We start from the raw sequence: 13,263 nt of genomic DNA, 5'->3' as shown, positions 1-13,263 counted from the left end.
TTCTATTTTTGTAGGCTAAATTTTTTAAAGTGAGGTTGTTGGGTAAAGAATAGATACAATTTTATTTTAGTAGATATTGCCAGAATGTTTTGAACAAAGGTGTCAGTAGCTCGTAATCTTCCTTACAATAGAGCGTCTGTTTTCTTTCTCATACTGGATGCAGTGAAGTCTTTAAGTTTTGCCAGTCTGATGAGGAAAAATGAAGTGTCTTTATTGTAATTAGCATTTGCTTATCTCTAGTAAGGGTGAGCACATTTTCATGTATTTATTTGGCTCAATTTAATATTGGGATATTTGTCTTTGTCTCACTTTATTGTCATTCTTTGTGTATTGTACTCCTGTGTTACAAGTAATTTTTTCCTACCGTATTGTGATTTTTGTTTTTAGTTACTCTTGCTTAGGTGTCTTCTCACTTCAATGATAGTTTCCCTTCATTATGTGCTTTAAGATTATGTAACTATTCTTTCAGATTTTTTTGTACTATTATAGTATCCTTTGTATCGTTTTCATTGTTAATCCGTCTGATTTATAAAGATCTCTTAGAATTTTAGAGAACCTCAGAGTTTACTGTGAAATTATACATAATGGAGATGACGGGTAAACTTTTAGCTTCTCATTATGTGTGAGCACAGATGTGCACTGGTGGTATGTTTTGATTATGTGATTTTATTAGGTATGTCGGGTGCTAACATGGAACACATTTGTCAATCCTGTATTAAAAAGTCGTGCTAAAGGTTAGAAATGGGGAGAAAGAGCTATTTATTTCACAAAGTACCTGTGACCGTATTAAAATACGAAGCTGGCACAGTAGTCGGTCCATTGGATTCTGCACTTTTGCTTATGGGTGAGTGCAGGTTGCAAATCTGGCTCTTTAAAAAATAATCTCCTTGGAGATAGTGGTGATGGTTTCCCGTTTTGACTGTACTTAATGCCACTGAATTGTATGCTTTAAAATGTTTGAAATAATTTTATGTTAATGTGTATTTTACACAATAAAAAGACTCCCTTAAAACTTTAAGATTTACTTACCTATTCATGCATCATGTATGTCCATTATGTATATAACTAAATCTATATATAATGTTCTTTTCCAGAAAGCTTTTTGTGGTTTGCATGTTTATAAAATACATTTAATGCTGGTAAAAGGTCTGAATGTAGTCATACGAATATACTGAAATGTTATTTTTTAAATTTTGTTTAAATAATGAAGTTTTGGTAACTTTTTTTTTTCTTTTTTGCACTGACACTGTTTATGTCAATAATGAGAATTCTCTTTACTTTAGCTTAAGAAAATTCGATCATTGCTTGTTGCTGGAGCTGCACAATATGACTGCTTCTTCCAACATTTACGCTTGTTGGATGGAGCGCTTAAACTTTCAGCAAAGGATCTTAGATCCCAAGTGGTTAGAGAAGCTTGCATTACTGTAGCGTAAGTATGTTCTTTTTGGATTTGTATTTTTTATGAGTAAATTTAGTACTCAGTGATTCAGTGCTCATTAAGTAAAGCAGTAGCAGGATAACCCAAAAACAGCATGTATGTGATCCAAAAATAATTTTTATTATAAATAAGGATTCAGTTTGTGTGATCTTTCTTTCTTTCTTTCTTTCTTTCTTTCTTTCTTTCTTTCTTTCTTTCTTTCTTTCTTTCTTTCCTTCCTTCCTTCCTTCCTTCCTTCCTTCCTTCCTTCCTTCCTTCCTCCTTTCCTTTCCTTTCCTTTCCTTTCCTTTCCTTTCCTTTCCTTTCCTTTCCTTTCCTTTCCTTTCCTTTCTTTCTTTTTTAATCTTTCTTAACAAAAACGTTAAAATGTGCTTATATATCTAAAGCCCACCAGTTCATTTTTGATCATTGAGTGCGTAAGAAGAAAATGAATGGGTCTGAGAACTATTCAGTTTTCTCTTTACTGATTTGGATGTTAACTGATTTGGATTTCCAGTTCTGAAATTTTAGCAATTATTCTGGAATTGCAGCGTGTGTCACTAGCTTATCAATATCTAAGTTTATTCCGTATGTTAATATTCTCCCAAAATTCTAGTATGGTGTGACACTTACATTTCTTTTACCGCTACTTCTGATACGGGTACTGCTGTTGTCTAAACATTCCTTTGAAGATAGGGAACACAAAGATGTCTACTATTAATATTTCTAATCAGAATTCTGTCCTGGTCACAGCAGTGGAGGAAAAAGCCCAGGAAATAAAAACTCTGAGGATTGCTAGAAAAGGAACAGAACTGACATTATTAACAGATGATACAATTATCCATGCAGAAAACCACAAGAATATATAGGTAAATTATCATAATTAAGGGACGACAGCAAGATGCCAGAGGCAAGTCAATGTACAAAATAACTGAGCGTCTCTAAAAAGCAATAATAAAAAGGAAAACAAAAATCTACAAAATAGAACCTTGAAAAATATTTCATGGCGAGAGTTCTGCTTCTAGCTGATGATGCAGCAGAGCTGGTACAGGACTAGCTGTCCTGCAGGAAAGTGGATAAAACGTGTAGAACAGCTGCTCATAGATGGTGGACAGTGGACAGAGCAGGACTCTGATTCTGGAAAGAACCCAATCCGTTGAGCAGTGTGATCAGCACAGTGTGACCAAGAGACGCTTTCTGGACCTTGGAGAAGGAAGAAGGAAACCAAGCAGAGCAAGACAGTTCCATCGAGTCGAAGAAGAAACAGAGACTGGAGCTGCGGAAGGCTGTAGTGGTTACCACTTGCGATGCAGAATCCGGGAGAGTAGGGAGAGAAACGGAAAAGAGCTGCGGAGATGGCGCTGCGTCAGGTGTATCCCATGGGTCTAGCCTAATACTGGTCTGTGCGTGTGAAAGGTGCAGCTCCCTGAGGTTGCCAAAGAACTGTTGCTGGGAGCTAGAAGCTAAACAACGGTTCCCAGAGCTCATGTGGGCTGGAGAGATTCAAGTTCTGAGGAGTAGGATGCAGAAACCCAGCTGAACACCCAGGACATTCGGTAGAGGTCCCAGAGAGGCCGTTGTATGGGGATGGCACTAAAGCAGTTCCAAAACAAGGCTCCTTCCAATAGACTGATAAAGATCACACTGATTCCCAAGTGCCTCACCTGCCTACCGGAACAAAACTCCCTTTTTAAAGGACGACCACAGTATCTGTTTGCTTGCTTCTGGTTTGAGGTTCCTTTTTGCCCACGAGTCTAGACATTCGAAAACTGAAAGTATAACTGAACACTAGTAAATAAGCCTGAGTCAGACTTCCTCTTTGAGTCAAGAGCCTGAGGTTTTGGAGCTAACTGTATCCCAACAGTGTATTTTAAATAAGATACATAGAACAGAACCAATACTGCAAGCATTGTGAGAACTGTGCGTGATTACAACATCCTTTCTAAGTGTCCTAACTAAATCACGCAATGAAAGACTGAATTTCGTTGTTTACAGAATTGGAAAGAGAAGACAGACGTCCTTTGGGTCACCCAGCTAACTAGCGTGTGGTGGAGGTGTATTTTCAGTCAAAAATTCTGAAACCCTACCCCAAAGGTGGAGTATTGCTGGCTAAAATAGTGGTAGTACCATTAATAAAAATAGTGGCTGCCTTGAGGAGTAGTGATTTGCGTAAGATTTTGAACATACGTTGAATTTAAGATCGATGTCGGAGCGTCAGAATAGAAATACTTGATGGATGAAGACTAATAGAGGTCAGGGCAATCAGGGCTGAATGTTTTTACCTGTCAAGATAATGGTTAAATTCTGAGATCAGATGGCTTCTCTTTGCCATTGTAAAGAGAGAGTAAAATGCCAGATTTCAGCTTTGGACTGGACAGTTGAAAGGGGGGAAAAGAGGGAAATGAGTAATATTTGCACTTCCCTTTCTCTTTTGCTTTTCTGCTGTTCGAACTGTTTAAAATAAAAATTTTAAGTTAATTCAATGAGAATATTTTTAAAGTATCTGATTCTACCTATACTTACCATTAACTTAAAACAACATTCTTTGGTCTTCCTTTGTAGACATCTTTCAACAGTTTTGGGAAACAAGTTTGATCATGGCGCTGAAGCCATTGTACCTACGCTTTTTAATCTCGTCCCCAATAGTGCAAAAGTCATGGCAACTTCTGGATGTGCGGCTATCAGGTTCATCATTCGGGTAGGTTCTTCTGTCTTCCTCCCTCTCTCCTCCCCTCCCTCTTTTTCAACATACTTAAATAAGTCATTGGCATTTTTATTTATTTACTTATTTACTCACTGATTTATGAAATAAAAGCAATGCATGCTTATTACAGTTATATAGAACATTTAAATAATACAGAAGATTTTGAAGTAAATACGCTTGCATACAGAATGTGATATACACGTGTGCATGTACTTAGGTGTATGTGTCATTACGTTACAGGTAGTAACGGGCAGATATCAAACAGTAAAACTGTTACAGGCAGTGGTATGATAGGCAAATTCTTAATATTTCTCATCTTCAGTATCTTGAAGGTGCCCCCAAAAGAACAGTTAAAAAAAAATAAATCTCCCCTCTTGAATTCTCTTCTACCATTAATCAGTCTAGCCATTCAGTATATACTTTTGCAAACGTCTGTTCTATGCCTATACAAACAGTATTTATTACAAAATATAAACCTAATGTTTATATTTTACCTATATATAAATAATACTTTCTCACTTGGTTTTTTCAGCTTCATGAACTTGGGCACCTTCTCTTGTCTGTACGTTTAATTCTTCCTAACGTCTAGATTGGTTCTCTGTTAAAAGGCGTTGACATTAAGTCATCTTTATGGAGTCCTTTCTTTCCATCCTTTACCAGCACTGTGTATTATCAGTCACTTACAGGTCTTATAATTTAATACATGGAATATTATGTCATGTTCTGTACTTTGCATTTCTTAGATTATTAGAGACATTGGCTACTTTTTTTTCCTTTCAGAATTCTTCTGTGGATTGCCCAGTTTATACTCTTGGTACAGTTTCTCCTCACTGATTTCTAAGGTCTTTTTTATATATCATAAGTATATTGATTCTGTGTTACATATGTTTTACATGTGTCGCAGGTACTGTTTTCTACCGGTCTGTCAGTTCTTCAAATGTTGTTTAAACTATTGTTTGTTATATAGAGAACCTTTAAATGTTTATGTATTGAGACAATGTTCCTTTTGTGGTTTTTGTTAAAATTAAAATGACTTTCCCTATTTCACAATTATAAAAATATCCAGTTTAACATTTTTATAATTTTGTTTGTTATGTTTAAATCTAACTGGATTTTGTTTCTGTGTGAAATACAGATATCTAACATGATTTTCCCCCCAAATACAAAATGAGTTGACTCAGTGGCATGTATAATTCAGTCTTTTTTGCAACGGCAGCATTTTCATATAGTAAATTTCCATTAAGTGTATGGGTTTGTTTCCTGAGCTCCTATTCAGTTTCTTTGGTCAGTTTATTCTTTCCTATTAAAGGAATGAAATATCTTTCTGATGTTGCTGCACCAGAAGGTTTTTTCAGCGGTAAAATCAAATGGCTATTTAAAAAGCTATGAATTTATCTTTGAAGATGGTCCGTTTTTTCTGTTTTAATATTTGTTTAAGGTTCTCTAAATCCAGAAAAATAACAGAAATTATTGAGGTCTTTGTTTTGTCTTGAGTCTAATGGGAGTACTTTAAATATGATGTTTGGTGCAGATTTCTTTGGATACTCTATATTAGGTTAGGGGAACTTACTTCTGTTCGTATTTTGCTAGATTTTCATCAGGAATAGATGTGAAATCTTATCAGCTATCTGTGTAATATCTTTAGAAATGGTTCTCTTTTTAGTTATCCATTGGACATTCATTGAACTGGATTCTGCTTGGCCGTTGTTTGTTACGATACTGCTGGATTCATTTGGCTAATACTTCAGATTTTGGCATTCATTTTAATCTATGAGTCTTTTTAGAATTTCCTGTACTTTTCTTATTTTATATATTTTATTATTACATTATTCTATTGTGAGGGCTTGCTGACCTTGGAAGTTCTATAATAATTTTTCAAATGTTTTAGACCCTGGGCCCTTTTGCATTTCACTTTGAATTGTTGGTTATTTGTATTTTCTTAGAATATTCTTTTCATATAGAGTTTAAGAATCTTCAGCACGAGGTGGTATACTGCCTTCTCTTAAGTTAAAAAAAATAATGCCTCTGTAGCACTGTGGTTCTGTACCATTTTTTCTTGTTTTAATACTAATTTTCTTTTTTTTTTCTTTTTTAACTTGCCAGAGGCATTGTTTCTTTTATAAGCCTCAAATTTTAGTTTTATTGGTTCCAGCGATGTTCTTCAGTTTTTTCTAACTTTTTTAGTTCCTGTAAGTTTAATTCCTTTCTTTGACCTGCTTTGGCTCCTTTTCCCCCCTTAGATCTTTGTAGTATGTCCTTAGATAATTTGTTACAGTTTTTGTTTTGTAATATTATAAGGCTGTAGGTTTTCTTGGATTTTGGCATGAATCATTTAGAGTTACCACATTCTCTTTATATTTCTTTATCACTTGTAATTTTCATTTCAACATCCTCTTTGAGTTACATAATGATACTTCGTTTTCAGATGGTTCTTTTGTTGCTCTTGTCCTTAGTTTATAATTTCATTACATTCTAACTAGAGAATTTGATTACACAGTTTCTTCTTCAGTGAATGCCTTAAATTTTATTTGTGTCTCAGTACATCATAAATTTATATAGGTAGTCTTTTAGTACTTGCAAACTACGGAATTTGTTTATAAAGTACTTTGTTCATCTCTAAATCCAACTTGATATTTTCTATTATTCCAATTCTTCGTGGTCTCATTTTTTAAAAAGGTAATTTATCTAAAAAATTCTGGTTCTGTTTTTTGTCAATTTCAGTTTCCTAACAGTTCTTACTTTATTTTATGTATGGTCAAAGTTTTTTACTATTACCATTTTGAAATAGCATTTCTTCCTGTAATTTCTGTTTTCTGTTCATTGTGCTTTTTCTTACCTGTTTCTTATTTTCTTAGAAGTTCCTTATTCTTTATCAGTGTCAGGAATAGAACCTGTTTTGCTTCCCCCACCTTTTAAAAAGACTACCTTTTGTCTAATTCATGTCATTTTCCCCTCAGACGTTAAATTGAATAAAAACATTTTCATGTCCAGCAGTTGGAAATTGTAGTTTTTTTACTTCTTTCTCTCCTGGCCATTGGCTCTTACCACCCATTTTTTAAGTAGTTCTGACTAATTTGTGTTTGGTTTAGTGTGTTCTCAATTCTCGTGTATATTTACTTTTGCATATTTTAAAATGACTTTCTTTACCCTAACAGAGCTAAAAAGTTGGACTTCAGGTTCATATTCCTTTTTTCTCAGAATTATTTACCTTCCATGCAGAATTATTTTAACTTTTTATTGTGTCTCTAAGAACTGAGATCCCACTTGTTTCTTTCCTAGAAAAACAAAAATAAAAACTTGCGGAAGCTTTCCAGGTGTTAGGAGTTTTCCTGCAGCAGGGCCTTCCAACTTCACTAGTGCTTTCCTTCCACAGTGTGTAAGAGTTTCTGATGAAGGTGAATTCTCCTTAAGTTGTATTAATTTTTGTGGATCATTTATTTATTGCTTCTGTTTTCTTTGCTAGGTTTTGGGGTTTTTTGTTGTTGTTTTGTTTTTCCCTGTTACTCTTGTTACACAGTTTTGGAACCTTCAGTATCATTTATCATTTCTTGGATAAGTTTTTTGTTTTTTTGCCTTACAGGTGTATGTTCTCAAGAAAAATTCCTTTAAATTCTACTTATGTGACAGTACCCATGCTGCCATTCTGAGGCCTTATACATCATACATTGTTTTCAAACTTCTTATCTTTCATAAGCTTGTTTAATGTTACTGATACACTATCCTGTCATGTCACTGAAAATACAAATCGGGTGGTTTTGTTGTTTTATGTTATTTCCTATTTTCTGTATTTTGTTGGTCTCCCAGAAGACTCCTTCCTTAGATTGCTGTCTTTGACTTCTAATTCTTTTTTTAATTCTAAAGAAGGTTTTTATTTTTCGGTTGTCAGCTTGCATTCATAAACTAAAACCTAAATTGTCCGACTTGGTGTTTGGTTGAACGCTTCGTCTGTAATTGTAACGTTCACTTTTTTTCCTTGGGTACAGCTCTCCCTGAATGTGACATAACAATAGTTAGGTCAGCGTATCTCTCCATACGTGCCACTGTGTTGAATGCGTGTTCATCGGCAGTTGGGTTTGGGGAGGTTACGAAGGGAAGAAAAGGATGGTAGGGAAGACCTACGCAGTGTGTTGTGGCTGGAGAGTCTCCGTGGGCTCGAGGTCTGTGGCAGTGTGTGGGAACAGGCGCTTCTGGGCGCTGTAGGGAGCAAGTCCACAGGGCCCTTCTGTGCGGAGTGTAAGCTCAGTAGCCCACAGGTCAGCACTCTCTTGTGCACTTCTCATTGGAGCAGCTTCAGGTCTGTAGGTAGCCTCCCTCAGAAGCAGCTGAACAAAGTTGGCTCTTTTATTTTGGTTGAGTTCACTCTGGCTCACAGATGTGCCTCACACACTCCTCTTCAGTGAAAGACTGGTTTTTCCAATACCGGAAGCACTTTTGGCAGAAAGTCTTTAGCTGCAGAGAGCTGCGTTCCCCAGGGTCTTGCCCCTTCCCATTATGGCCCACACGCGACAACTGATTGATGTGGAAGTTGACGTTGGGGCCATTCGGAACCAATTCGAGCTGCTCTGAAGGGCCATTTTAACTCCAGAGCTCCCTAATGGCTTTTAGCGAAGAGATCCTAAGGCCCAATCACAGATGGATTTCTTCCTCCGCCCACCCCGGCCTCCTCTGCCCTCCTTCCACAGGTGTAGATCCCAAGGGCACTTGGGAGTATCCTACATGCTAGACTTCATCATAGAGCTGGTTTCCTAGGTAATCTGGCCTGTACCATTAGCTCAGAAGAAAAAATAGGGTATGTGAACCATCAACTATGTATGCTTAGGTTACTATTTTATCCTTCTGTCTATTGTGTACTTTTTAGTGTTTACTTCACTAGAGGAATGTAAAATTACTAATAGAAATCAAAAGATTATATCTGTTGAACTTTACCTGAATTCTAGACAGCTGTGGTTTAGCCACAGTGAAACTTCCATTAAAATCACCATTTCCTGGGGCGCCTGGGTGGCTCAGTCGGTTAAGCGTCCGACTTCAGCCCGGGTCACGATCTCGCGGTCCGTGAGTTCAAGCCCCGCATCAGGCTCTGGGCTGATGGCTCGGAGCCTGGAGCCTGCTTCCGATTCTGTGTCCCCCTTTCTCTCTGCCCCTCCCCCGTTCATGCTCTGTCTCTCTCTGTCTCAAAAATAAATAAACGTTAAAAAAAAAAAAAAAAAAAACCCTTAAAAAAAAAAATCACCATTTCCGAGTGCATTCCCAGCAGGTAAGGTTGCAGGCTCACTCTGGTTACTCGCTTTGATGGCGTACTAATTATTCTCTTCCACCGGCCGTAGCTGTGGCACTTCAGAGAGTTTGACAGATGCAAGCCCAGTCCTGCTAGGGCTCCCGCCCCCAAACACACTGCCCCGACAGTTCTTTGCAGTTACACAATTAACTTCTCTCAGGTAGTATTATAGCCACACCTGGCCTTCTGAAACTATATCATCGTTACTATTATTTAAGTGGGGGAAACTGTTTGACAGGTTTGATTTCTTTCCAGATCTCATTTTATGGTCTTTTTGTTCTGTTCTAATATATCTAAATACTTGGGTGTAAGGCAAATAGAAGAGATTATGTGAAGCGGACTATATTTCTCAACCTTTTCTAAAACATCTTTTTCAGCATACTCATGTACCCAGACTTATACCTTTAATCACAAGCAATTGCACATCAAAATCAGTTCCTGTAAGGAGGTAAGTTTTGAGAAAAACTAATTTAGTATAGTTTTATATTATGTTAAATTCTTAATTCTGGTGCAAAATTTAGTTGTCACAAATTTCTTGCCTTCTAGAAACCTTAGTAAACTTTTTCATCTCGTGTCCTACAAGGAAAAAGAAATGACCATTACAACCACCCGTGTTTTCCAGATTTCTCCTTTTAAGCTTTGGTTTCTTTGGGCCACTCGTTGCCTCATTTTCAGAGAGAATGGAGTCTGGCATCAGGCCTTTGCTAGAGTCCCACAACTGCCACTTGACTGTTCTACTTGGGCAATTACACTGCTCTGCACGTCAGTGTGTGTGTATGTTAGTACCACTGATGATATCGACCCCATGCCATTGTGAGGATTAAATGAGGCAGATCCACATGAGTAGAATTCATTATAGTGTTTGGGACAGAATAAACAGCCACACCAGGTCAGCCTGTCAGTCTTTCTCTGTCTTGTGATTTCTGCTGGTTTTAATACCATCGGGATCACCATCAATACTAAAGACAACAAAAACAAGATTTGTACGTTTGATGTTTAAGAAAATTGTGAAGAGTCAGGGGCGCCTGGCTGGCTTAGTCAGAAGGGCACGTGTCTCTTGATCTCGGGCGTGAGTTTGAGCCCCATGTTGAGTATAGAGATTACTTACTTACTTACTTACTTAACTTAAATGCAGAAATAAATACATAAATATATAGATACTACAGAAAAAATTGAAGAATCATACTATGTGATTTCGCTTACATGTGGCACCTAAGAACAAAACAAATGAACAAACACTCATAAATACAGAAAACTAATTAATGGTTGCCAGAGGGGAGGGAGATGGGCAAAATAGATTGAAAGGGATTAAGAGGTACCAACTTGAACTTTAAATAAGTCACAGGGATGTCAAGTACAACGTAGAGAACATAATCATGATATTGTTTACCTTTGTATGGTGACAGGTCATAACTATCGTGAGCATTTTGTGATGTCACATCACTAGCTTGTATGCCTGAAACTAATATAATATTGTATGTCAACTACAGTTAAAAATAAGCTTTAGAAATGACTTTAAAGACATTTTTAAGTACCATATTTTATATGCTAGTATGATGCATGTACCCATCTGTTTTGAATTCATATTCTTTTCCCGATCTCAATTTCTTAACTGCTTTAAGATTTTGTTGGTTTGATTTATTTTATTCAAAAACCATCTCAAACAATTTTTGCAAGACAGCAGATATAAGAAAATCAAACTACATTTTTATATTTGCAGTGAAGGATGTTTAGTTCAAAACAATTTAAACTATAGTCCTATCTGATCATGTTTGATATTACCTCTGTTCCTATATGCTTATAAAATCTGTTCTTACTCCTTCGGTCATTATTGCTTGAGTAACAAAACAAGGAAAATTGTAAAGAATCTCTTTTTTTTACTTGATAAATATATGTATTTAAGTACTTTGCTAGGAAGAAGCCGAAAGAGGTATTACTGCCTTTAAGTGGTTCAGAGTTTTGGTGACAAGTGTTCTGTCACCTGTCTCTTATGTCCAGCGTCAGCAAATGACAGGTCGCTGGTCAAATCTGGCCAACAGTCTAGTCTGATGCAGTCTGCAAGCAAAGACTATTTCTTTCATTTTTGAAGGGTGGTTATAAAGGGAGAAAGAAGAAAAGTACGAGTTAGAGACTGTTTGTGGTTCACAAGGCCTAAAATCTCCGTGCCTGGCCCTTTCCCGAAGAGGTTTGCCAGTCTCCGTCTTAACACCGAGGAAAGTGGTAGCTAGAGAAAAACGAATGTAACAGAGAAGAGGGAGTCAGGAGACGCGTCATAAAATTGCCTTGAGGGGTGTCTGGGTGGCTCAGTCGTTTAGGTGAACCGTCAGACTTTGGCTCAGGTCGCGATCTCGCGGTCTGTGAGTTCGAGCCCCGCGTCGGGCTCTGTGCTGACACCTCAGAGCCTGGAGCCTACTTCAGGTTCTGTGTCTCCCTCCCTCCCTCTCGGTTCCCCAACTCCTGCTTGCACTGTGTGTTTCTCTCTCTCTCTCAAAAATAAACATTAATAAAGGTTTTTAATTTAAAAAACAAATGCCTTGGAAATGGGAAGCAATTCAGTAACTGTAGGGGAATTGAGTGGGTGTTACCTAGACAGAGATGTAAAGCTTCTGAGTGGTGCAGAGCCATCAGACAGGCCATTGAGGCCAGAACATGTGATAAACGGAAGGTTACAGTAGGAAAAGAGGCTGATGTGAGTGGGGGAGGGAGGCCAGGAGTAGGTTAAAGTCAGTGTAGAGGGCTGTGAACGTCTACGGAGAGAAATTTCGACATTGCTTCATACTCGGACAGTTTTTGGTGAGGAGGTAATGTCATCCATCTTTTTATTTCAGCTATGACCAGTGATTAAAAAAGGACAGTGAGAGGGGCGCCTGGGGGGCTCAGTCCGTTAAGCATACAACTCTTGGTTTTGGCTCAGGTCATGATCTCACGGTTCGTGAGTTCAAGCCCCATGTCGGGCTCCATGCTGTCAGTGCAGAGCCTGCTTGGGATTTCTCGCTCTCTCTCCCTCTCTCTTTGGCCCACCCCCTTTGTACTCTCCCTCTTTCTCAAAATAAATAAATATACTTAAAAAAAAGGGGCAATGAGAAATATTGGTTTAATTAAGTAGGAATTATTGTTCTTGTAGCTCATGTAAGAGGGGCAGGGTCTGAAGTAAGCTGTATTGGTGATCACTGATTACAGATTTTATTCAGTAAATAAATCCAAGGGATTTAAGGGTATAGAAATGAGAACTTGATCATTGGATATAGATCAGATGCTTCACACTGGGAGTTCTGCAGTCAGAATGCCAGGGTTTAGGTCCTATCACTTTGGGCAAGTTAACTTAACATTTTCTGAACTATACAGTATGGGCTAAAAGAATGGATTTGAGAGGGTAAGAATTAATTTGTTCTTTCATACGTACTGTTTGAGCTGACAGTCTCTGCCAGTGTAGAGATGTCCGCGAGCTGGTTGAAACTTTGACTTCACGGCCCAATGAAAGAACCAGTGCTGGAGGTAAAGGACTAGATGTGAGCAGCAGAGCTGATAGTCAGAGCTAAGGGTGTAGACGATTCAGGTGATGTTTCCCAAGTAAAGGCTACGAAACAGGTGGGTTACAAAGAGCGCCAACCAGGTAAACACTTATTTAAGGGAAGGTGGAGGAAAAGTGTTAATAAAAGAAGAAAAACAGGGGAGAACTGTGTCATCAGATGCCAAGAAAGAGAAGCTCAAGAGTGAGACAGTTGAAGGAGTTGAGAACGAGAGGGTATAGGAGGAAATGTACAGACACTTGAGTAAAAATTACGTGTGTGCATGTTTAAGAAAACAGATGTGGAAATGGAAGATCCGTTCCCTCTTTCTTGGTCACCTTTGTATGTCTTCAATTTC

General features: G+C 37.7%; 1 protein-coding gene across 41 annotated transcripts in view; it reads left to right on the top strand.

The window, feature by feature from the left end:
* The window catches only part of CLASP2 (cytoplasmic linker associated protein 2), a 179,385-nt gene that overhangs the window by 77,385 nt on the left and 88,737 nt on the right, over window positions 1-13,263 (top strand). For all 41 annotated transcript variants that reach the window (XM_023260798.2, XM_045037927.1, XM_045037930.1 and 38 more), the window contains 3 exons: window positions 1,284-1,429; window positions 3,980-4,115; window positions 9,774-9,844. In XM_023260798.2, the coding sequence (XP_023116566.2) occupies window positions 1,284-1,429; window positions 3,980-4,115; window positions 9,774-9,844 (353 nt within the window). The remainder of the gene's footprint in view (window positions 1-1,283; window positions 1,430-3,979; window positions 4,116-9,773; window positions 9,845-13,263) is intronic.

The sequence above is a fragment of the Felis catus genome, chromosome C2 (assembly GCF_018350175.1).
Source record: "Felis catus isolate Fca126 chromosome C2, F.catus_Fca126_mat1.0, whole genome shotgun sequence".
Lineage (NCBI taxonomy): Eukaryota > Metazoa > Chordata > Mammalia > Carnivora > Felidae > Felis > Felis catus.
This window is presented reverse-complemented; position numbering and strand designations above follow the sequence as displayed.